This window comes from Helicoverpa zea, chromosome 7 (genome assembly GCF_022581195.2).
Source record: "Helicoverpa zea isolate HzStark_Cry1AcR chromosome 7, ilHelZeax1.1, whole genome shotgun sequence".
NCBI lineage: Eukaryota > Metazoa > Arthropoda > Insecta > Lepidoptera > Noctuidae > Helicoverpa > Helicoverpa zea.
Window position 1 is genome coordinate 5,421,134 of NC_061458.1, and position 26,621 is coordinate 5,447,754.

The 26,621-nt window shown below is 36.7% G+C and overlaps 2 protein-coding genes across 2 annotated transcripts in view; both read right to left on the bottom strand.

Moving 5' to 3' along the window:
* Positions 1-2: 2 nt before the first annotated feature.
* Positions 3-3,814, bottom strand: LOC124631771 (putative leucine-rich repeat-containing protein DDB_G0290503). The gene is made up of 2 exons (XM_047166365.1): positions 3,692-3,814; positions 3-3,615 (listed from the first exon to the last, which is right to left on the bottom strand). Exons 1-2 carry the CDS (start codon positions 3,731-3,733, stop codon positions 64-66), a joined length of 3,594 nt encoding a protein of 1,197 aa, XP_047022321.1. The 5' UTR covers positions 3,734-3,814; the 3' UTR covers positions 3-63.
* A 185-nt stretch (positions 3,815-3,999) lies between these two features.
* Positions 4,000-26,621, bottom strand: part of LOC124631695 (protein draper) — a 30,104-nt gene continuing 7,482 nt past the window's right edge. Inside the window, exons 3-19 of the mRNA XM_047166243.1 lie at positions 24,807-25,102; positions 23,699-23,945; positions 19,692-19,820; positions 19,489-19,606; positions 18,957-19,168; positions 17,909-18,054; positions 16,487-16,637; positions 14,456-14,562; positions 12,919-13,080; positions 10,479-10,685; positions 10,010-10,165; positions 9,546-9,722; positions 8,887-9,054; positions 8,366-8,527; positions 7,817-7,984; positions 7,023-7,151; positions 4,000-6,782 (exon numbers count right to left, since the gene is read on the bottom strand). Coding sequence (XP_047022199.1) covers positions 6,457-6,782; positions 7,023-7,151; positions 7,817-7,984; positions 8,366-8,527; positions 8,887-9,054; positions 9,546-9,722; positions 10,010-10,165; positions 10,479-10,685; positions 12,919-13,080; positions 14,456-14,562; positions 16,487-16,637; positions 17,909-18,054; positions 18,957-19,168; positions 19,489-19,606; positions 19,692-19,820; positions 23,699-23,945; positions 24,807-25,102 — 3,061 coding nt within the window. The 3' untranslated portion in view covers positions 4,000-6,456. The remainder of the gene's footprint in view (positions 6,783-7,022; positions 7,152-7,816; positions 7,985-8,365; positions 8,528-8,886; positions 9,055-9,545; positions 9,723-10,009; positions 10,166-10,478; positions 10,686-12,918; positions 13,081-14,455; positions 14,563-16,486; positions 16,638-17,908; positions 18,055-18,956; positions 19,169-19,488; positions 19,607-19,691; positions 19,821-23,698; positions 23,946-24,806; positions 25,103-26,621) is intronic.

A 26,621-nucleotide genomic window follows, 5' to 3' on the forward strand; every position in this document is an offset into this window, starting at 1 on the left:
GCTTCTCAATAAAGAAATGTTTAATGAATTTCAAGAAAAACAGAAGACTTATCAAAACAAAAGTCATTTGCCCGAGTTTAATGTTCTAGGATTGTTAAATATGCTTCTTGCTCCGACAGTGTTTTTGCTCCGAAGAACCCTATCGATAATGCGGTTGGAAAGTTGGCTGTTCGCAATAAGTTGTTGCGCATCCTTCAAAGCACGTTGATGAGCTTCGGTGTTCTTTTGGGGAATATGGAAGAAAGAATCGTAGTCCACAGGCATGTTTTGACTATCGTCTGTTCGAGCATTGATTGGTGGTCTGTTCGTGGTTAACCCTGGTGGTCTGTTATAAGGTGACTGAAGAGGACGTTCTGGTCCATTTATTCTTCCACGATCTGTAGGTACTCTTGGGCTTGGTGTAGTTTTTTTCTCTGGCGCTATAGGCATTTCGGCTAGGTTTAATATTTCATCCATTGAGCTAGAAGGCCATCCAGAATCACTCATGGAATCAAATTCATCAAACACTGCTTGGTCATGCGCACTAATTTCAACCTGAGGTTGCTGTTTGGGTAAAATGGGGATTGGTCCTTTAGTTAATACAGGATTTATAGGAGCAGGAGTTGCTCCTACATCGGAAAACCTGTTTTTAATAAAATCATTTTTTCTTCCATGGTAATCTGGTGATTTGTGATTTTGAAATTGTGCTGGAAAAAATCCTTTAGGTATACCGAATTTCTGAGGAGCATTGTTGACTTGATGTGGATCATACAGCGGCCATCTTGTATCTAATAATCCACCAGTCAATGATTGCGGCAAATCATTATGAATTTTTGGTATTCTCGGCATATTATAGTTTTGCGGGCTTATTTTATTTGAATTAGCTTTTTCAACACTCTTCGGTGTCAACCACGGATTATTCACAGGAATCATAGGATGATCGATTAAAGAGACTTTATTAATTATAGGTGGACCATCTGTAACCATTAATGGCGGACTGCTTATAGTGAAATTAGGATTTGTAATTATTCTTGGAGTAGTACGTAACATGTCATCTGTTTTAAGTAAGCCTTTTTCTATATAAGAAGCCGTCGAACTTTCAACTGAAATAACTTCACTCAATAATGGGTTTTCTTTTGGTGGTGAAAAAACAGTACTTGATGTTACAATATCATTTGTTGTCAAATCAGTTGGCTCTTTAGTTTCAGAAGCTATTGTTGTTTCAACTGTTTTAATATTTTCAGTTGTAGTTTTGCTAATTATTGTTTTGAACTCAGTGCTTGTTGCGATATGATCCAAGTTTTTAATTTTAGGTAAGGTTGACACCTCAATTTCATCAGACAGGGTGCTTTCTTCTGACTGATTCAACGCAGTTGATGTTGCCTTTTCTACTGCTGGTGGTAAAGTACTTGTTATAGTAGTATATCTCGAGTCCGATAATGTCAGCGTTGAAAATTCTTCATGAGTCGGTGTTGTATTCTTAACTGACGGAAGATTCTCTGTACTCAATGTTCTTTCTGATATCGGTATCGTCGTTGTAGTTACACCATTTTTATTTAAGTTGGGTCCTTCAGATGATGTTGTATTTTCAACATGTTCAATAACCACACTAACTGTCTCCGTCGGTAATTGTGTTGTTTCTTCATTTGTAGTCGCCATAATTTCTGCCATCTTAGATGTGCTTGTTATAAAACTGGTATTAGAGTCAATGCTTAATGTTGTAGCTTTATGTGAAGGTTCCTCTTCTTCACTACGTGTGGTATTTTCAACTGATTGAATCTCAGTGCTTTCTGCTGTCTGTAAAGGTGTAGTCGTTGTCCTTATAACTGACTGAAGCATCTCAGGAGTCACTGTGCTCTCGGTTATTGAAGATGAACTTGTCGGATTTGTATTAGACTCAGTTACAAATATTTTTGCCGGAGACGTTGGGGAATCAGTTATCAATTTTGAAGGTTCCTCGCTTTCAGAAGGAGAAGTATTAGCAAAGACTTCTAATGTGGTCGTTGTCTCAACATAATTAGAATTGCCTGATACGTTTGATATCATGGATTTATTTGAAATAAACGTTGTAGGCTCTTCAAACAAATTAGGCGGAGTGGCGGTAACTATTGCGTCAATAGATTCAGGAGATGGAGTTTCTGGGGTTAGCGTGCTGGTTGCCGGAATATTATTTGAGTTATTTGCTACAGTAGTTGTTATTTCTGTTGTTATTGCAAAATCTTCAGTAGTAGACACAATGACTCCATCAGTGTTTTGCGAAGTCACGTTTTCAAGTGTGTTTCCTGTAACTACATCTGTGTTAATTGAGTCAGTACTATTATCAACTGCCATTACTGCAGTCAAATCCTCTCGACTAGAATCTGTAGAAGTTTCAAGTCGTATGGGTTTATTATCAGTTGTGGTTTCTATGATTGGCGGATAATTGCTTGTGCTTGTGATAATAATATCATTAGGATCTAAACGCTGAGTGCTTGCAGTTGTTCTATCGGTTCTTAACAGCATTAAGGTCTCTAAAGTCCGGACACTCGTATCGATTGGTAATTTGTTTGAACTCTTGGTATTAGTAGTTAGAGACCGGTTCGTTGTTACAGATTCATTAGTTCCATCAACAGTAGTACTTTTTAAGTTTTGAATAAATCCACTCTCATTTGGTTTTTCTGTGCCGTCTGCGTTAGTAATTCGTTTTGTTGTTACGTCTTTAGCTTTAGATACTTGCACTGTAAGTATACCCTGTGAAAGTATAAGAGGCTCAGAAGTATCATTTTGTTTATCTTTACTTAGTAAAACTATTTGTGTGTGATTAGAGTCATACACTTTATTTGTATGATTGTAAATTTTCTCATGCTCCTCAATTTTATCTTTAATTTCACTTAAATGTCTCGACTCCTCTTTCTTCCATTCTTCAAATTGTTGTCTTAATCCTAAGAAACTATTGTTCGAATTGTTTTCCAAATCCCTCAGAATCTCTTCAAGTTTATCGTTTTCGTTCGCTTCAGTAGCTTCAATTGCATCCAGTTTATCTAAAACTTCATCAATTACTTGGTGGATTTCAACAGCTTCTGAAACGTTTCTTGCATTTTGTTCACTTTTTTCTAAAACTTTGATTTCCTCTAGAATTGTATCAACCGAAGGCCCTGAATCCCGTTGTTTGATATGCTCTAAATCAGCAGTCACCTCATTTGAAAGTTTTTTCATTTCTTTCTTTACTAAATCGCTAACATCGGCCAATTGTTCAGATTCTTTAGCGAGCACATTTTCAATACTTAGTAAATTGTTATGTGGCTTATAATCCTCAAGAACTTTTGAAAGAGTTTTATTAATTCTAGCATCAATTTCAGCTGGAATTATTTTTTGTAAATATTCCTCACTGGGCGGGAATTTAATTGAAACTTCCATCTTTGGCAAACTCTCACTTTTTTTAGGATCATTCGGTGTAGTTTGGTTAGTTCCTTGTCCACATTTGTCATAATATCGTATAGTTGCGTCCTCACTCAAAGATAGAACATGTTCTACAGCAAGAATAGTGCAGTCTACAGTATCTTTGACATCGGTTACTACGTCACTCAAAAGTTTTCCAAAACTGTTCTGGACCGATAGCACCGCGCCTTGAAATACATCGAAAAATGAGGCAGATACCTGGAATTAATAAAAATAAAATTAATGCTTACATTTTAGTTTGGAAACTCCAGGTATTTTCACTTTGGAGACGCACCTGCGTGAACAGCAAAGCTGTTATAATCACTGAGGTTTTCATTATGCACTGATATTATCACTTGGAGTGTCTAGCGTATCACCACCAACCGTTTTCAGACACGGAGACAAACTCGTCGCGTCCGTAATGCCGTCCTTTCAATACTCCGTACAAATTAGTTTTACGTCTGTTTGTACAATCAAAAAAGACACGCGTAATTGTTGCGCTGTTCCACCTGTACTAATATTTAGCGTCACACGGCAATAAAGCAATTACATTGTTTTAAGTAACTCGCAGAGGTCCAGAGGATAGGCAATGAGACTACAGGCTAATAATAAGTTCATTTATTTAGCTTTTTTGAGTAGCTTAATACAATATATCACAAACGTAATTCTTATCATGATAAAATAACACTTGTAAAGTGCTTCAGATTTTTACTATAAATCATTCTTAAATGTTGACATTAATTTAGTAGAAATATTAATTTAGCCTATCTAGTAATGCAAAAGTTACACAAATAAGGTTTATTGTCAGATATCCATCATGTTACGTACTGACAATTACAAATAGCCATTTCTATGACTGCACTCACGATTTTTCATAAATATTAGTTGTTTAAAGCTTCGTTCAATAATGTTGGCGCCAAAACATCAATCAATGTTATTTTTTTATGATTCGCTAGGAACAGGTTCAATCAAGATTCGTAATCAGAGTATTTTATAGGTATGAGAAATACAAAAAAGATTACAGTGCCCACTGTTACATCATTTTATGTAAGTACGATTTTTGTCCAATAATAGCATATGCGTAATACATACGTCACGGCGACTAGCCGGATTTTTACATCACGTAATATCTATTTTTTCTGTTACCATTCAAGTACACACTATAAATCACACAATGTGACATGTATTACCAGCTGCGCATAAAATGTTGTCACCAATATCATAAAATACAAAAATTTGGCACTTGAGCAATATTACCAGATTCGATTCTTCATAAGATAATTATTTATCGTTCCTATTTCATATTTTTATACTCTATTTCTCTGTACAATCTATACACAAGGTTCAATTACATTTGTACGAGATGAACGAATATCATGTATGAAACTCACGTGTCATAAAATCTGTGGTTTAAAATATACTGCAACTTTAATAAAATAAGGCATCTTGTAATTATAAATTTAATAAACTAACCATTCAAAAACTATAAAGAAATAAATAAATAAAATTAATCAGGTAAATAAATATTAACGCTCCAGTACATAAAAAGAATAAAGTATCAAAATAAAACCATTGTAAATAAAAATTTGTAAAACAATACAAAGGGCATTGTACACAAGTGGAATGTAAAGTATTCGAGTAAAATTCCACAAGAGTGCTGTCAACATTTAATTACTGGCAACTTATGACATGAAATACTGTGACAATAATATTTACATTGATGTGAGCATTCCAAGCAGGTTGGATCAGACTACCGTTATTAAACTTCATTTCCTTACCGCCTACTGGCTAAACGCAGTGCATAAATAATAATTCATGCTAATAATTGTACATTTTATCTTCTGCTAACATAACAAGTGCTAATTTTGCAGTCAGAATATAGATATAAGCATTTAAGACAACGGTTTACTTACATACATAATGAGGACACATAAAAGAGTTATATATTACTATTTCAAGCGTTATATTCAGCAATAATAATGAAACACAGTACATGATATTTTACAGTTGCTTTATAAATGTGATAAATTGGTGGGGTTACCTTTAAATTCGAAAAATAAAATTAATCAAAATGCAAGCAACAAAAGCATATATTATATCATTGAAAACATTCATAAGTCCGTGATATGTTGTTACTACGTTATGAATAAAACTCTAATACCAAAATATTCCTACGTATTCTATTATGAATTAAATTTGAACACGTCTAGTACAACCATGATAATGTTACGATAATAAAATAACGACCCCTCAAGTTTACGATTATATGGCAATTTATAAAAACATTCCATTTCATACATTCACAAAACATCATGCGCTTCGTCGCCATAATCACGAGACAATTATGATTGTTCTTAATTATTATAAACTAAATACTGTTTTACATATTGCTATACAAATATCCTTAACCTACGATCATACAAACACATCAAGTTTTCCTGTCTCGGTGTTGAGTTGTTTGTTTAGGTAAATATTGAATATGCAAAGGACTGAGATGCTCAAATGTTATCAGGATCAACGCGGTGGGTATTATTGTATATCAAAATCAATATATAATGCATTACCAAACAACGAAACACTGCACACGAGATAGAAAACTACAAATTAGATTGTGTTTCCAATAAACCCTAGAAAATAAACTGAGCATGCATAGGATAACGAATTTCATAATTCTTGTCATTGTCTACGACAAAGATTTTAGCCACGGCTTCACTCAGGTATATTTAGTTAATTGAAAAGGTTCGCAAAAGAGTATACGAGATCACTCCTAACATCACTTAAAAATACGTCCACATAGACACAACTACCGATCGTTTAAAAGATCATTATCAAAATACTTTAATTACATAAAACTTTTCATAAAATAAATCTTGATTTCGTCGTTATGTTAACTCGCCAATAAAATTTCTTTACCACCATTAGAATGAAAGTGACCTCAAAAGTCACATTTGACACTTTTTTTTTGTTTTTTTTTTTTTTTTTGAAAGTGGTAAAGCACATTGGTCGACTATACATTAGGTATCTTTACCTATTAGTTATTTACAAAGTGGTCCACATTAGTCAAGGTTGCGTTGTTTCATTTTGTTCGTCGCTGGGTGTGAGCGGGGTGAGTGGCGCGTCATCCCGGGCGGGCGGCGCGGGGATGTCGAGGGTGTCAGTATCCGGGGAAGGGATGTTGAGGGCGTCGGTGTCCCTTGCAGGGGGCAGAGGTGCAGGAGGTAGAGGTGCGATGTTGAGCTTGGGCAGAGGAGGAATGGGCGGCGTGACGGTGTCGCGGGACGGCGCGGCCGCGGTGTTGGACACGGAGAAACCGTTCGTCATTCGCTGGTAGTGAGGCTTCCATTTGTTCGCTGGCGGAGTGTAGTTTAGCCTGTCGTACTCCATTTCTAAAATAAGATTTTAAGGCTTGTGTAAGTTTTCAAACATTCGTAATAAATTATAGTTATTGTGTTCTGACGCAGAAATGGCTGATTCAATTTGACACAGAAATTAATGGTACAATAGAGACGGACGCGTTAAAAACTTAGAGAAGCTGAAAACACGTTCATTTTCTTAATATTATATAAATCTAGTTACTCATTACAAAATGTATGTACATAATTTCTATTTAATGATAAAATAATTACCATATCCCTCCTTATGTTTAATCTCATCGTACACATGGTCCAGTTTATTGTCATCTTCTTCATATTGGAACAAATTAGGATTGTTCGCGTCCGCATCTTTGTTCTTCATAGACGACAATGGATCGTAGCCTTGAGAATAAATTAGCATTGCATCAGACAGTCATACTATATAATTGAGCCACTACTTTAAAAGTCACGAAATGTTTTAAATAATTATAATTATGATGAATAAATTCTTTTGTTCATCTAGTGGTAGACACAGTTGTTTATGTATTCATAAATGGAATTGCGGTCTTTGCCCCCTCATATACAACATTACAAGATTTGACTTTTCAGTTCACAATTTCACATATAGTTATCGGCACGAATCTTGAGCTCTGACCTACATCTGCGCAGAAGTGATTTATTAGCAAAGAACCAATCCCGAGTGACGGCTATGACGCGATGCGTTGCGGGCCAATCACCGCTTTAGCCCGACCCGCGCCTCACTTCATACCACAAAAGGGACCCAATAAATTACTTCTGCGCAGGTGAAGGTCAGATCTCAAGATTCGTGCCGATAACTATACGTGATCATTTTTTGTATCACATACCATATTTTAACTTATTTTACGTCAATAGTACATTTATACAGTTCTCGAAAAGTTGCTTGTCCAGTTTTACTTGCTAGTGACTTTACAATAGTCAAAATATATGAATAGTAGACTACGCTCACTACGTAAGTTAACTTAAAAAGCTAAAAGCAGTTAAAAGGCTAATTTCAGAGAAGCAAAGTTAAGTAAGAAAGTACTTACTATCAGAAGAGCCAGAGGCCTTCATCCTCAGTTTCTCCATAGTAGCGTTGTTAAGTTTACTTCCAGGTCCCAAGTTATTGAGAATGGTGTTGTTCAGTAAAGTGGTGGAATCGTCACTACGCGCCGAACCTTGGTATGAATACACTGGATTGTCGAAGTGTTGTTGTTCTGTAAATAATAAGATTCTTAGTAGTTATAATTTTATACTTTATGATATATTTATACTTTCATTCAGTTACAATAAAATTAAAAAGAAATAACCTTTTTAAAGATATTAAAGTATGTATACTTTTTCAGAATTCAAAAACAAAGTGGGTCCACAATTTGGTTTCCACTTACTTTATATGTATTTAAAACAATCAATGAAATGATCATATGACAATAAGGTTAAAATTCGGCATGTTCTCTGTAAAAGAAGTAGTCCTATTCTAGCTCCATTCTTTTCTCTACTTCTCAGTCCTAGCTGTTTGGCAGTGTCATCGTTTGTACATCAGACTTATTATTGTGCCACATTTTAAATTAATTGCGTAAGAAACACATAATCCTTACCAGGTTGTGAGTTAGGGTCGGCAGTATAGTGCACGTGCGCGATCTCTCGCTTGAGGTTCCGCACTCGCTTGCGATAGTACAGCAGCACGAGGATAGCTGTCGCCGCGCAAATGAACGCTAATATCACCATTACCACGGTTAAACCGGAGTTTGAGGTATTTCCTGGAAATGAAAAAAAAAGTGCAGACTAAGAATAGGTACCTATTCAACAAAACATGTCATTTTAACCTTGTTGTGTCATATCTTACACTAGTTGTTTTCCTGTGGCTTCACCCGCGGCCCGTGGAAGCTACTGCTCGTACCGGTATAAATACAGACTATGTTACTCAGGAAAAGTCTAGCTTTCCAACAGTGAAATAATTTTTCAAATGGGTCTAGTAGTTTCAGAGCCTTCAGAATACAAAATCACATCAAAAATGTTTACTGTTGACTTATTTCACTTAACATACAAACAGCTCAAAAATCAAAGCAAAAAAAAAAAACTATGAAAAAATTCTATAAAACGTTATATCAATACTCACTAGGATCCATATCAGTGACGATGGCATCAGTAGCGTGTGTGTCACAGTGTTCGCCCACAAAGCCGCGGTGACAGATGCAGCCGGCGACAGGGTCGCACACCCAGTTACCCTCCGACGAACAGTTGCACGCCTGCATGCAGTGGTCGCCGAAGTAACCCTCGGGACAAACTGTTCGGAAATAGATTTCGTTGCCATTATTTATTTAAGAGAATACATATATGAAGAGCTCGTGGCTAAGTCAAAGAGGCGCGGTTCGACCTATCATAAGGTTAAGCAACGCTTGGCGCTGTCGGTTCGTGAATGGTTGATTATCTTGTCATGACGAGTTCTTCCGTGTTTCGGAAAGTACAATAAACTGAAGGGTGCCTGCTGGCATTTGAACATCTTCAGTCATCGGCAGTCGTTACAGGTATTCAAAAGCCAGAAAGTTTGACAACCAATCTTACCCAAAGGTATTGGGTTGCCCGAGTAACTGGGTTGAAGAGGTCAGACAGCCAGGCAACCGTTTCTTGTAAAACTCAGCTGCATCCAACTGAAAGCCGACCCCAATACAGTCGGGAAAAAGCTAGGCAGATGATGACGTAATCCTCCCACGCTTCGGACAATGTCCGTGACGACAAACAGTTTGGCGTTGCTATGGTAACACTGGTCCAACGTACACTGCGTGCAGTAGTGTCCGGTGTAGCCGGGCGGGCAGCGGCAGTAGCCGTCGTTGGGGCGGCAGGCGGCGTGCGGCGCGCAGCGGCACGGCTGCGAGCACGCCGCGCCCCACCAGCCCGCGCGGCACGCCGTCTCGCAGCGCTGCCCGCGCCAGCCCGGCAGGCACTGGCACTCGCCTGGATACAACAAAAATAACATAATAACATTTATTTGTAACAGAAACAAATACATAGAAAAACAGTAAGTCTGACACCAGTCTAACCAAAAGCTATAGGGTTGCCCGGGTAACTGGGTTGTGGAGGTCAGATACGGCAGTCTCTCCTTGTTGTGATGCATCGTGCACACTATGCATAAAAAATTACGTGTATGTTTTTGATTAATAAATTAAACTTAAATATAAAGACATTTTTTCGATAAAATTGAAAAAACAAATAATTTTAAATTATATTGTACATAAACTCACCAGTAACATGATGGCAATCCGCGCCATTTTTACAAGTGCACTTCTCTTTACAGTCAACGCCGTAAGTGCCAAGCGGGCACGGGTATTCACACGTCACACCCGTAAAACCGCTGGGGCATCTATACATACCCGTTACCGGGTCACACGACGAGTTACCTGCCAAACGATAAACTTACGTAACTAACTTAAACAATGAACGAGTTTACTAACTTTCGATTTAAAACCTAAACAACCAAAGTTTACTGTTTTAGAAATGTGAAATGGCAATTACACCAGTTTGTAAGTCGGTAAACATTCGATATGATAAGCTGGGGCTAGCTATTTAAACGTCGCATTAGCGCGGTACTGTAAGAAACTGCGAGTTCTATATTGAGTACAACACTTGCCTAGATACCAGGACAATTACACTAAATTCAGCAGATTCCACGTTGATATTAAAGACAAATTTTACAAAAGAGTATTTAGTTACCAGCAGGTGACTCAGGACATAGTTGCGAACATCCAGCGCCATAGTACCCGGGCGGGCACGGCGTTGTGCAGTCGACGCCCGTCCACCCCGCCGCGCACACGCACCGGCCACTCGACGCGTCACACGACGAATTGTTCCCGCACGGGCACCGCTCCGAACAGTGCTCGCCGTAACGACCCTCCGCACACTGCGTCTCGCATCTTACACCTGAATGGAATAAATGTATCGATTTTTAAGTTATTTTATTAGTTCAATAATAAAACATAGGTGTGTGTAAGTTAATTTGTGAAAATGTACGAGTGATTAATTGAATAAAAGTAATTAACTGTCAATTTGTTTTAATGTGAAGCTTATATGTATTGATGACATGTATAGATGTACAAATTATTATATGTATAGATAACAAAAATAACACTTACACCACATGCTTCATGCGTCAAATGGCTAACTTTAAAATTGATCAACCCTAGATTGGACCAATCCAAAAATATTTAATAAAATATATATCCAACAAGTTCAGTTTATTTTATACTTCATTTATAAGTAGGTATTTAAAACTGAATAAATCGAAAATTATTTCAACGAGTTGGCTCAATTCAATCAACCATCACATTTGAAAAGACTACTTTGGTAAATTAATTCATATAAATGTTTGATCAATAGTTTTCGATAAAGACAACGCCAAGCTGTTCGAATGGCTATGAAATTAGGATTAAAATCTAGTTATTATAGAAGTTATCTCAAAATAGAAAAATTAAAGCCACATTTAAAATTAACAAAACCAAAATTTATTTTATTGCAATCAAATTAACAACACATACGATAACATTAATTTATTGTCTAACATTCGGTCGGGTAATTTTCAATATCGCAGACGACAGCTTATTCACATAGGTTTGTCCTTCGTTTATCGATACTTCCCAAATCTCTGCCGATTCATATTGAAATTTCGTTCGAGTCACCAAAGCAACTATAGTTCTGGCATTAGTCACATCTAGTCTATTGAAGGCCTCTGTCACCATAGAAATAATGACATTGGGATCGGCGATCTCTTTACTTAAGTTCCATGAACCGCAACTGTTAATAGGTAATTTATTCATATTACCAGATTCTTCAGACATGACTTCGTTTAATGGAGAGTAACGATCGAAGTCTCTGTCAAACTCCCGTTCATCACTATCAAATTCATCCGCTTCTGAGATTTTATTATTGCCACTCCTCAAGGAAGCTAGTTGGAGCATTCCGCCCCCTCGAATTAAGTTCCTGTTCGTGATGATTTTATCTTCTTGAGTCAAAAGAACCGTATTATTGTTGTCGCACAAAGTTTCGTACAGAACTTCAGTCCCCGACACATCTGTTTCAACGTTAATAGTGTTATAGTTAAATGTAATTGGGACATACATACCTTTCCTAGAAAGACCTGAATCAAAAAATTTTAATACTTAGTTACTATGAATCTAGCGAATATTACTGATTATTATCTATTAATTTAACTTTTTTGCATACTTACCATACAGTAGTACTAGACCTATGCGTACCTACTATTGCTAATAGACAAAATGTTCTCAGCACTATGACACTAACTGTACATATCGATTAAGTACAGTACCCTTACCAATACCCGTACCCAATACCTTTAAAACCGAAATTACGTTTAACGGAGGTACGATTTGCATAAAAATTGCGGAATCAATTTATATAATACATATTATTATATATATTATTAATAATATATATTTAAATAACAATTTATAGAATAGTCGCATATATGACTAATAGTAGAATATTACATGATATGATTTTTAATGCAAATGTATGAATGGCGTCATTAATGTTCCTTGTTATTTACAGTGTTTTAGACAGGATTATGGCTTATTAATTTAATGAAATGATTTAAGGTTTAACGGGGCATAAGCAGGTATGCAGACTTGTTTCCTGGAGTAAGGGATACATTACTGAGCATACTGACCTTTTCTATGTTTCTACGTACTTTCTTAGTATATCTTGGACATCAATGTCTGTTTATCGGATGGCACGTTAAACTGTAGGTCCCGGCTGTCATTGAACATCCTTGGTAGTCGTTACGGGTAGTCAGAAGCCAGTAAGTCTGACACCAGTCTAACCGATATAGGGTTGCCCGGGTAACTGGGTTAAGGTGGTCAGATAAGGCAGTTGTAAAACTCTTGTAAAACACTGGTGCACAGCTGCATCCGGTTAGACTGGAAGCCGACCCTAATAAAGTTGGGAAAAAGGCTCGGAAGATGATGAACACCCAGATCATGGCCAACAAGCATGCTCATCACACAAATGTCGACTGAACCGGGAATCGAACCCGGGACCTCAGGTTTGGCAGTCCCGCTAGGTGACCACTGCGCCATCAAGGTCGTCAACATGTAGAGTCGATTCCTGGAATAAGGCGTAAATAAGTGAGCATACTGACCTCTCCAAGCGGTATCGCAGATGCACTGCCCGGTGACGTGGTGGCAGCCGACGGCGCGGTCGGTGCAGTTGCAGGTGTGCGCGCAGGCGTGGCCGAACGTGCCGCCCGGGCAGCGCCGCGCGCAGCGCGGGCCCGTGTACCCCGCGCCGCACACGCACTCGCCTGGAGGACGACACAACTTACTAAAGCCCCATCACAATAGCAACAGCTCTTGTGAGGAAAACAATAGATTAATAGAATACTTATTGGGAAAGACCGTAAGGGTTGGACCACATCTGGAAGCACGGAATCACCTTTTTCCGTCGCCCTTTCTCTTTCTGTCGCTTAGAATTGCCATTTGCTAGACCGAGACAGAAAGCATAATGCGATCGGCATCACGGAAAAAATGCAATGCGCGCGATAGCATGCTAACGCATCCTTTCACCAGTTTACAGTATCGGTTTCACCGGTTCAGCATACTGCAGCACGTGGTAGCACAGGCGGAACAAATGCGATTCCATTTTGCCAGATGTGGTCCAACCCTAAAGCTACTGACTTGATAAGACTCCCGATAACCAACTCAATAAATTTTTTAATCAAATTGGTGTATGACCAAACTTGGAAAAAAAAATTATGGCACGTCGTGTGCAGGGCAGGGACTAGAGAAAGAGGTATACCAATTCTGCAGCTGCAACATTAATTTGAAACCATGGAATTTACATTGTATACCCACAAGATAGCTCGATTGTCCTTTTGTATAATCATATGAGTCCGTGGTTCTTCATAATAGCTTAGTGTCAAGTGTCATTCAGTTATTAGAACCGCGAGAATCATCATCTCAGGTATGGACAGATGTAGCTTTCCGGAACACGTTTATATTTCATGACAAAATGTACATAGACAATACATTTGTCTCCAAAAAAGGTCATATAGTAAGTTCAACTCAGTCTTGCGCGCGGCCTTATGTGTGGGTAACCCTTGTACATATACAGTGACTTTGTGTGCGTGAGAAGAGGTACAGTCGGATACAAATACAGTTATTTAGGGGTACGTTACGGCGGTTTAAAGAAAAACAGTTATTACGTAATTTTATGTTTATTTATTTATACCTAATGATTCTGAATCGCTACTTGAAAAATCATACCTATGATGTATTTTGCATTTTTAGTCCACACTTTTATTTATTGTCCTCGTACCCCGAGCTAGAAAATATGTAAGGAGTATTTAATTCATCTTAGATATTTCACCTCATTTATTTCTTAGATACTGTCAATGTCAATTTGAAAAAACGTATGAGAAAATAATGAAAAACTGTAAAATGTAATAATAAAAAGCTTTGAATGTTGTTTCATTTTTTGAAACGTTACCTGACTCCTTAAACATTTTCTCCGTGAAGAACTAGACATTTTTGTAAACGACTGTACCCAAAACAAAAAGCGATAAGAACACGTCATGCTCGGACGACGTCACTGTCACACGAACGAAAGTTGTATATTTACAAGCCGACGCACACATAGGGCCGCGCGCAAATCTGAGTTGAACTATCTATAACACATACCGTTAACAGGATTACAAGGAGCATCATTTTCACAATTGCATGGTTGCCGGCAGTTCAATCCAAACGTTTTACCGTTGCAGGGGCGATCGCACTTAAGACCTTGGTACCTGAAATACAAACAATAGAAATATTTATTAAACAAAACACAGTATTATTATAATTCTACAACATAGTAAGTTGGAATGTGGAAAGTTTAATAACAATGCAATGTTAGTAGAAAATATTTAGGTGGTAGAACTAAATATTAATTCATGTAATGGGTGTAATGTTAAACCACAAGCTTTAAGACGCATATTTTCCTCTTCTATTATTATTTCTGTGTCTAATTTTAAGTTTGTAGTATGCATCTTTGGTCTTTGGTTGCGCAGTAAAATTTATTTTCTTTCTTTCTTTCATAAACCAATTAGTTGATTGATGTAATAGTACGGTCAGTTTTAAGGTTCTAATTACCCCCTTCCTTTACGGAAATCTTGTTAAACCATATGTAGGTATATTTTAAATACTCGTAGTACACGAGTATTTAAATATATTATATAACCTTCTAAGAGGTTATCGGACATTTCAATTTTGTGACACATTATTCATTATCAAAACAAAGGCACGTGTTGACGCAATATTTATAAATGGTTGACTTATAAAGGAACTAGTTATTGCGTTTATCACAAATAACATTAAAACGTAGTAGTTTTATTTCTTTAATGAATCAGGACAAAAAGGAACGCATTTCTTCATTGTAATGATTCTCTTTCCGTCCTATTTTCTTCAAAAAAAACCTCAAAAAGTTTTAAACATCATCTTAAATCGAATCTATACTAATATTATTAAAGAGTTTTTTTGGTTTAAACCCGCTCTTCAGCAAATAATGGCCATCATCAATATCCTTTTGTCCTCCTAACCTTATTTAGGGTCATTGAGGTGATGTTACGAACTACTGATATTAAGTGAGAAAAAAAATTCGGCGTTGGATAGCGCACATATTGAAGAAGGTATAGATAGTTCAACTCAGATTTGCGCGCGGCCCTATGTGTGCGTTGGCTTGTAAATATACAACTTTCATTCGTGTGACAGTGACGTCGTCCGAGGATGACGTGTTCTTATCGCTTTTTGTTATGGGTACAGTCGTTTACGAAAATACTAGTTATTCACGAAGAAATTATTAAGGAGTCAGGTAAAGCGTTTCAAAAAATTAAACAACATTCAAAGCTTTTTATTATTACCTAAATATAGTTTTTCATTATTTTCTCATACGTCTTTTCAAATTGACATTGACAATATCTAAGAAATAAATGAGGTGAAATATCTAAGATGAATTAAATACTCCTTACATATTTTCTAGCTCGGGGTACGCGGACAATAAATAAAAGTGTGGACTAAGAATGTAAAAAAACGTATCATCATCATCATCATCATCATCTCAGCCATAGGACGTCCATTGCTGAACATAGGCCTCCCCCTTTGATCTCCACTTGATCACACAAAAAACGTATAATCTAGTATAATAATGTAAACAAAATGTGTGGGGAATTTTAAAAAATAATACTGCTTCGCATAATGTCGACCAAAATAAGACGGAAATAATGAAACTCATAAATTAACGTTTAAGTCAAATTGATGAAGGGATGTGGTATAATACTTGTCGACATGTACAAAAGAAAAAAGAAGAATACTATAGACATTTTGACATGGAGTCAGAATTTATAATTCACCTTGAAGAGTAGCGAATCCGAAAATTCATCATTTGATTTTTCAAGTAGCGATTCAGAATCATTATAAATAAATAAACATTAAATTACGTAATAACGTTTTTCTTTAAACAGCCGTATACAACCCCTAAATAACTGTATTTGTACCCGACTGTACCTCTTGTCACGCACACAAAGTCACTGTATATGTACAAGGGTTACCCACACATAAGGCCGCGCGCACGACTGAGTTGAACTTACTATAATAGACCACTTTTTATCCGCGTACTCAAAGTAGTGTCCTCAAGACGCGAGTGAAACCGGGGGAGACATCTAGTATAGCACTTACCCAGGTTTGCAGTCACATAAGCCGGTTTCGTGGTTACAAGTGGCGTTGTTGTAACAGTCGCACGTATCGGAACAGTTGTCGCCGTAGTACGGGTACGGACACATTTCTTCGCAGCGTAGGCCGCGGTAACCGGGTGCGCACAGACATGATCCTAAGATGAGATAGAATATTTTATGTATGAATATAAATTCTTTGGGAAGTATTGCTAAAACTCGCATGTTGGTAAGTAAGTCGATAATTTGAATTAAAACAATTATACTTCGGCCGTTCAGAGAATGCGTTCCTGACACCTATCAGTTAGTCACGACTAGTGATGGGCACAACATAACACTGAGTTCGTTACCGTTCCTTCAAAATGAACCGCCGCATTATTTTAAGATTATTTTCGTTTTAAATTGGCGGAATCATTTGTTTTATATTTTAGTTATTTAAGTGGAAACCAAAAAAAGGTAATATTCATATAATAAAATTGTTTTATTTATTCTTTGTTACAAGTACATTGAATTGAATGTGCGAACAGAATATTAATCAGACTCCGATTTGCTTGAGGAGGTGGTGTCTTCATCATCATCTTCGCCTACATGTATAATTATATTATTATCAATAACAGAATCAATCCTGATATCTCGGTCTAACAAAAGCCGGGTAATCAAATAAAAACAGATCGAAAACACTTGAAAAACGTGGCTATGCGCACGAAACGACAACGGACGACTGTTTTAGCGTCACAAAATGGCGGCCCATAACGCCATTTGGGGTTACCATTTTTAATCTAAGTATAAAAATGCGGTTTGGTCATAGTTTTATTTTTATATTTCATAAAAGTTATAATTAAGTCTTATAGTCCATTATTTTCCAATTCTTAAAAAGAAAATCAAAACGTATTATTTTATATTATAACTGTATAAGAACAGATTACGATACTTGCCTGTTATTTTTAGCACAGCACTACAAAATATAAACCGCTGACATAACCTTGTAATAGCGCAGTATAGATTTAGAAAAATATTGTTTACCAAGTTATTTGACACTCAGTTTGGCACAAAATTATAACATTCATTGATTATTGATATAATAATGTTGTTTTAATGCTCCTCAATTGTTAAAACGGTAAACAACCAGCAAAAATATTTTTATCGTAACTGCAACGCCATTGCAAAGTTACGTCGTCAGTTCAATCGCGACGTGTCAGGAACGCATTCTCTGAATGGCCGAACTATAAAATTAATAAAGTGATAGTTATCTACATTGACCTCTGCAATATTCGTTTAAACGCCTATAATTTAAATAAACTGGTACATCCACCTGACGGTACAAAATAGCCCCTTTATATATAAAGACAGATACATGGAGAACACAGAAACGGGGTGTTTAGGCTTAGAGCCTAAACACCACGTTTAACGGGTTAAAAAGTAATATTACCATTAACAGGTGAACAAAGCCCGCTATTCTCACAGCGACATGTAAAGGCGCATCCTTTGCCGTACATCAGTAGAGGACATTGTCGTTCACAAGTCTCGCCGCCCCAACCCGCTGCACATTCGCAAGTACCCGTCCATGGATCACACCTAATAGGCAAACAATATCAATGTATATAAAAAAAAATAATCTATACTTATGTGTTATAAAGGAGAAGAGTGTGTTACTTCAGTCCAATTTGAAAAATTCATTCATTTATCGAGGAAGCTATATGCTACTTTTTATCCAAGTGCGTGGAGTAGGGAACCGGTAACCGCTGGCCGAAGCTAGTATCTTGATAATTATTTAGATATTCTATAAGTTGCATCAGAAATTCTGGAATTTTAATAACCTTCATTCATTTTAATGACCTTCTAATTTTTTCGAATGTTGCTATCGCACAGTTAATGCTAAATTGACCTACTACCATGTTTGATAGTAAACTGACTCAATTCTAAATACGCATTTTCGTTGAACTGACAAGAGATACTTTTGCAAGTTTTATAGCGAGCGATAACATACCAAAACTAAAGTTGCAACAAAAATGTTACTAACCATAGATAATATTAACATGGAACCTACTCATGCCAGCAAATGACAAAAAACCCGTGATACTGGGAAGAGCGCGAAAGGTCACGAGAAAAAAAAAGTTTTTTTTACATATCAATGGTAGCTAGATTACACTATTCAATCACGATCACATTTCACTCCCCATTTGTTGGGTGATTAGACTCGCTTTAGGCCTGACATAAAACCTACATCCCAGCAAATGAAAAAAAAAACCGCGATATTTCCAAGAACGCGAAAGGTCATGCGAAAAAAATATAGATAGAGGTTTACATATCAGTTGTAGCAGGATAACACTCATAGTCAAAATCACAATTCACTGCCCATTTGTTGGGTGGACAGGCTCATTTTTGACAGCGATGGCCTGCCTATCCAACCAGGACAACAATATTTCAAGGACGCGAAAGGTCACGCGAAAATAAAATATAGATAAAGGTATAATTACATATCAGTTGTAGCAGGATTACACTCGCAGTCCCGATCGCAATTTGCTCCCCATTTGCTGGGTGGGCAAGCTCGCTTTTGACAGCGGTCGCCCGTCCAACCGGGCTTGCATTTGCACGACCCGTCTTTTGGAGAACACGCCCCGCTGTGTTCACAAGTGCATTGCCGCGAACAGTCCACTCCCCAGGTACCCACTGGACATATTTCCAGGCACTGTAAAATAAAAAAAAGGTAAAGATATAAAAAGAAAAAAAAGGTAAAGATAGATAAAGATAAAAAAGGAACAAGAGTATAATAAAAATAATAACAAAGACAGCCACAATAGTAAAACCAAATATGGGAAAATAACGAAAATTTTTAAGATCTGTTTCCCACAGAGCCAACCATATTTTCGAGGAAGTACAACATATCAGTTGAAGTGGCCTATGTTCAGTCGTATTATTGTTTAACAGAAAGACATGTAAATAGAGCTATGTCCAATATTTGAAGCTGTGGGAATGTTATTGTTGACTAAGAATATAAGTTGTTAGTACCTTTTCTCCAGTGAATCCGGCTTCACACTGGCATCTGCCGGTGACATGGTGACATCCAGCTCCGTTAGCACATTCACAAGTCCTCTCACATTTGGGACCCCATCTACCCGATGGGCACCTAAGAATACGAGAATAGGAATTTAGCACATCATCTTATTACATATGTATATTATTTCTGGAATAAATATGTTGTGTATGCTTACTTATTGGCACAAACTTCGCCTGTCCATCCCGAAGGACATTCGCACGTGCCCATCAAGGTACATATTCCATTATTTTGGCACCGACATCTCTCGGGGCAGGGTTCATCGGTCGGACAAATTTCTTCACATCTAAAACAAAGAAGGTTCCTTGTTATGCTGTACACACCAGTTTTACAAACATTATTCAGTGTTTGCATTGTGTAAAGCGGCACTAACTTATACTCAGAACTACATATAAACAAGGGATTCAATTTCAAAACATATTATTAATGTTTGTTAAATGCTTTGCATCTATGGAATTTGCACGCATAAATGACTTTACCGTCGTTTGGAAAGAACCATTTCATTTTATTTCAAAATAAAAACACACAAATTACTGTATATTACGTGGTCTTGTTAATCAGATAATTTATTTTCAATGTTCTTTTAAAAAACATTGCTATGATATTTTCTAGGTCTTCATAGAATGCCAATGGTATGCAGTTGGTGTGCCTATTGTAATAAATTTCATAGCTTGGTGAGCTGTGACTAAAAACGGGAAAAAGAAAGTGCATAGAGCAGGTACTTTCTTTTGCAGTCCCAATAACCTAATAATGTTAGCAAACCTCACCACATGCAGGTCTCGTAATTAGTAGTTATCTATGCAAATGTAGTTCTGTACTCGTATTTGGTGTGACATCTGACAATGATTCATTCATTATAGGTTCTCGGATAACTGATACTGTGAGCCTGCCTTATCATTACTAATATTCAGTAGCTGGTAATATTATATTAACCAGAGATAAAACATTCACCAGTTCTGTCAATATTATTTTTCCTGTAGGTTTATTTTTTGGGTATGATTTAAGCTGTCACCAATTTAATTCATTTTGTGTTTCTTAAATAATAGGGTTTGCCCTCAAAATAGTAGATTTGTCACCAAATGTAGTCACCAAACAATATAAAATCAATTCCACAATAAATTACCGAAAATCATGGAGATATGGGGTCAAGTACAAAATAAATGGTTTTGTATGTATTATAATAGGTTTGTCCTAATAGTATTTAAGCAAACTAATTTTAAGGGATCACCAATAAATCATATATTATATCACTAGAAAATGTCATGAAGGTCTAAAAATGTAGGGTGGTCGTCATCATTCTTTCAACCAAAAGAGTCTACTACTTAACTGGCCATGTGCCTCCCCCAAGGGTCTTAAGTTCCACAGGTAGTATAAATATATTTAAATTAAATTTCTAGCTAAATAGTAAATAAAACACTTAATTAAAGTAAAAATAATCAAACTTTATTGTTAAAAATAACAATTACTGAATAATCAGCGCTGGTTTGCATTTTGAAGGGCGCCCCCTTTTTCGTTTCTGGCCGATTAGTACATTTTTTGCTTCTGGTGGGGGGTTGGCTAGCTTTAAGCGTATGGCTAATCCGCTAATATGCTTGCACATATAATTTTTGTAAAACGCAGGGCAGTTGCATTTTCCATGTATCCAATCAATATCGTGCGGTAGATCCACTCTCCATTTGCTGAACCATTGAACTTTGTAGTCATCAAAATCAGTCCATGCATTTTCAAAGTGTTGTATTATGTCTGCCTTCCCAGCAGGTACTTCGTAGTGTTTAAAAGTATCGTCACTATTCGTCAGTAGTACTTCTTTAGGCAACTTCGCCCATTGGTAGGCTTCTGTCCAGTCTTTCAGAGTCATAGTTGGTAATGTCGCAAATACTTCATCGACAGCTAATGACCGAACTTACAAACTCTGAGGCAACTGTCAAGAAACGAGACAGTGGCAAACGTTCGCGGAGCGTGTATTCATCTTTGATTACTCGGTTGTGTGATTCTAATGCATTATTAGTCGCTGGTGAACCCATGTGAGCACCCAAGTACCAGTTCCGGTTTTGTATGAGCCATTGCTCCTCAAAATAATGGATAAAAGTTGTCTCATTCTCCCATTTCTTCAAGAATGCTTTTGAAGCTAACTCGAACGTTTCTGAATCAGTTACTGCTTGCAGAGTATTCACATCTGACAATAAATCTTTGTGAAAAATTTTTCGTGTATCTTTCTCTACATGAGCTTGAATTTTTTTTTTAGCATGTGCCCAACACATACGAATAGTGACATCTTTACCAAATATATTTTTTTACCTCTATACCTTTACCTCTATAAATGCATTTTGTACTGCTTTCGCTGCATCACAGACTAGAACTTCAGGTTTCAAGACGTGTGAGTACAACTTAAAGATATTAATCTTGATGGCATCAAACAACAACTTAAAGTCTTCTTTTTCCTCATTAGTTGCAACCCCAAGCCCGAATGGATGAAATCTTTTGTTTTTGTCTGTACTTCCAACGACGAGAACGGGAAATCCTTGCCATACCAACTTGTATGTAGCATCAGCATGAAAAACTTTTACGTCACGTGCTTTTTGCAGCAAATATTTTGTTGATAGTACAAATCTAAAGCGCGATGAACTAGTATCTTCAATCACTTCATACCCAATAACATAAACTTCATGTTCGTTGTCAGGAATCGGCGAATGAGACCTTAACCAAGCTTCCAATTCACCTAGGCTGATCGTGGGCTGTCCATATTTACAACGGCGTCTGTCAATTAAATAAGTCCTTAGTTGGGACATTTTTGGCACTTTAATATCATCAATTTTAGATAAATTTGCAAGTATGGCTTTTGGTTTGAGATGTAAGTCGTATAACTTGTTTATTTCTTCCTTTACTCTGTCACTAAGCCCATAACAAGCGAGCGTTTTCGAATCGTGGTCATGATCAGAATCTGTCCGAAACAACAACACTTCATCCGAGAATGAATACATGAGTAAATACAACTGAGCTGAACATTGTGGTCCCTTCCGCACCACTTTATTGCATCTAAAGTACTTTTTTCTCCCTTCCTCTATATCATGCGTTCGTAGAAAAGACCAAGTTTTTTCAGCCTTTACGTACTCCTCAGCACTGTGTTTGTTTTCAAATTTTTTAACGAAAATCCAAACCTTGCTTTGTGACCGTTTCTTCTTTGGTATGGTGCCTCCATCAGTGACGGTATTTTCCTCATCAGACTCCAATATCGGCACTTTCTCCACAAATGATTGCTCGACGAACGACGATAAACTTTTTGAATGAATTGCATTACCTTCACCACTACTTGATGCCATTATCCAAAATAAACAGTTAAGAAATTAACTAAAACAACAAATTGTTTACAACGATAATAAAATGCACCCACAACAATGAACGTAATCGTCGCGAATGAAGTAAACTTGCGTCTCGCTGCCCGCGCCCCGCATCGTATGATCGTACCTACAACCCATTGGTTGAGGCCCGAAAGCGCGCCCTTCCCTTCCTCTTTACTTTAAACATATTTTCATTAAAATTATAAACTGATGTATTAAATTGCTAACGAATACATTATTTTAATAACTGAACGAAATAAAATGTAACTATATACTGTATTGGTGACAAAATAACAAATAAAAAGGAATCGCAGTCTGGGATCGATTATTCAATTTATTTGGTGACAGATCTACCATTTTGAGCACCAAGCTATTATTCAAGTAATAAAACTATTATTATAAGAACGAAGTTTATACTCATGTAATGCACTACAATTTTATTGGTAATCCATCTCATATTTTGCACATTATATTAACAATAATTTGGTAATTCATACCTGGGAACACTCTTTGTTTATTTGAGAACGAAAATATTTCGTGGCGATAGATCTATTTATTAGGTGATACAACTTGATGACAAATATAAATTTTGGTGACAAAAAATATAGTTCCCTTATTTTTTCATACGTATTATTTTTCCCTAAAAGGAAGGTATCATTCCATTTTAAATTGTTGCATCCCTCTTTTGTCTTTGATTAGTTCCCGTCGAGTACCTAGTTACTTGTCCGAAGTTGGCTGCGCGATAGGTAATCAATATGCGAGGCATGGATGAAGTATCAAATGGCTCACTTCGGAGAAGGAAAGTTTTTGGTTAAAATGAACTTACAAAGGTCCAGTGTATCCTTCAGGACAATTACAGGCACCAGAAGCCGGGTCACAGGTGCCATTATTCTTGCACTGGCAGATCTCGTCACAGTTTTCTCCGTAAGTAGGGGGTGCACAGGCACGCTCGCAGGCGTCGCCGCGCCAGCCCGCAGTGCAGGCGCACTTGCCCGATAGCGGCTCGCAAGTACCTCCGTTTAGACAACTGCACTCGTTCTGGCAGTTGCGTCCCCATTTACCGTAGGGACACGCTGCGAATAATGAGTTTTATGAGCAAATAGGTTCAAAATACTTTGTATAGGAAGTAAAATTCTGATTAGATGATGTGTATTTATCTTCTATTCTACCAAAGACTTCAAAATTAGTTAGTAAACAACTTCAACTTTAATTACTTTTCCAAATATGTCATGTTTTAAACCATTGTCTAGGACTCATTGTTTCCTGAAGTGAATGCATGCTTTAAATAGGTTCTATGTTTTTACAATCCTTTTTTGTTTCTCATTAGAATTCACGCTTGTCGCAATCTTATGGCCGTGAACTCTCGGCTTCTATGTAAATACTAAAACTAAATTGTTGTCGCAGCGGTAGTATTTAGAAGTATATTTCGAATGTTTAGCGTACATACGTTTAAAGACCTACATCGGATATAAACCGAAGCATTGTTTTTGAAAAGAGCTATATAGAGCATATCGCCGGTTTTTAAAATAACTTTTTCACAGTTATTAAACTCCATTCGACGATAAAATACTAACTACATTTTATTTACTGAATAACCTTTTACGATCGATTGGCTTTTGATTTAGTCAATTAAAATTGCGTTCGTTACTAAGATTACGATATCTCACTGAAATCAATAGAAGTTGTGCTGCAATACCTGTTTTGCAGTTCTTTTTAGTAGGTATTTCTATAGACACAATACTAGAAATAAATACAGATCCCTTCTTCCTAATTAAAACTTAAATGTGATAGCCAATTCTACGACACCTATTCATGTGAACTCGGTATATGTAACAACATCGCATTAGCTACATCCTGTTTACAGCATTATTCATAACCGTACTCGAGTACGGGGAACTGTCTGTTGACAGTTTCTATATAAAAATGTGGCTTACATATATCACAGGCGGGTCCGCCGTAGCCATGCGCGCACGCACATGTATTGGGCGCCACACACTTGCCGTGGACGCAGGACTCCACGCACACAGGCACACACTGCTCCCCCGCGGCGTCGGGAGCGTATCCTGCACAGCACTCTTCCACTGGCCTATATTTCACCAGCGTCTCAGTCTTGAACACCTCCCGAAACTTAATCTTATACTTCGAACACTTTGGAGGAACATTGAAGCACCACGTGTACTCTTTCACCTGATATGGTTGCTTGTCTGATACACGTATCGTTGTAGTGTATCTGAAATAAAAGCAGACATAAATATAAAGACAACGTAACGTATTTGTCATAACATAATTACAGGCAAATCATTTCCGGTGCAGATGTTCTACTTAATACTTTGCAATTAATTATCGAAAGGCTTATGTTTATTATTCTTATACCTCAATCAGGCGTATCTTATTGATTCCATAGTATGTACTTAAACTTAAGTAATTAGTACTGTATAGCTTTACTAATGACTCAAATTAGAGATAAAAGGCAAACAGACCATTGCAAAGTCTTAAGGTTCATTGTCAATTGATAGCGCATTCACAAACGGATATCGATAACAGTAACATTGAACTGGTACATTCACAAACGAGAACTACTGGACGTAATAGTCCGAGAGGCGGAAAACTCGATAAAGTTAACTGACCCGATGAGTAACGCTACGATCAGCGACAATCAGTCGCCCCAGCATTCGAAAGTAAATAATAAACAAGCTCTCACTACTACCAATATAAGGTAACAAAGAACAATGAAACTAATTCCATAGAGGGAATTCTCGACATAAACATGTAATAAATAAGATAAGTGCGTGACAAAAATATAACTATATAAAAAATGTTATCATAAAAGCTGTCATGATTTTCTTAGAAGTTTGTATTAGATAACTTAGTTGTAGTGCTACAAACAACTTAAGATAAAACTTGATTGCATTTGTAGGGCAGATTTTTTAAAGGGAAGAATATATTGGTCAGGAGCAACACATAAATGACACTAAATAATATATCTATTGAGTCCACAATAAATACAATAGAACATGGGCCAGATCTATTCATACAGCCAGGTCAGTTATTATAGATTTTTTTTACTCCATAGCTATTTGTTTGTTTAAGATTGTCTCTAACCCTTTCAAATGAAAATATCTGAAATACGTTGAATTGTTGCACCTAGACATAAACAAAAATATCCACATACATGTATTATGGGTTCATACAATTATACATACATTTAATTTAAAACACGCTATATTTGTAAATAATGAGTAAGGATTTATTTAATTTTAAATATTTATGTTTATAAAATATAACAATGCATTTAATTTATAACGCATAAGAATCGTTTTGTTGTGAATATAATTTTTATTTCCCGACCTCAGGCTTTGGATAAATATTATTACTCATAGTATTTACCAATGAAAATGTACATCTATTGCAAAATATCTAAATCACTGAATAAAATATTTGCAATGTTGTACTATTAGGATAATAATATTCATCGGGCAGCTACATGAACATGTGAGGCGATAGATGCTGTAGTCAACAATGATTTTTTCAATGACCTTTTGTTCAAAATTCATCAATGGATATATTTAATGCCAAATGCGCCCTTTATCTCTCATCTAATCAATCAATTCATCAATATCAATCAATCGAATATTTGAATTAGTGTATTTTTCCTCCTTGTTTGGCCTACGATAACACTAACAAGGGTAATTAACTGGCATTATAATGAATTGCTCAATTGTTAACAATAAAACACTGTTATACCGATT

Excerpts from the sequence above, each read along its gene's own strand:
- LOC124631771 (XM_047166365.1), bottom strand. The coding sequence starts at position 3,733 with ATGAAAACCTCAGTGATTATAACAGCTTTGCTGTTCACGCAG. Across the intron at positions 3,616-3,691 it reads CAGCTTTGCTGTTCACGCAG|GTATCTGCCTCATTTTTCGA; the intron begins GTGCGTCTCCAA and ends TATTAATTCCAG.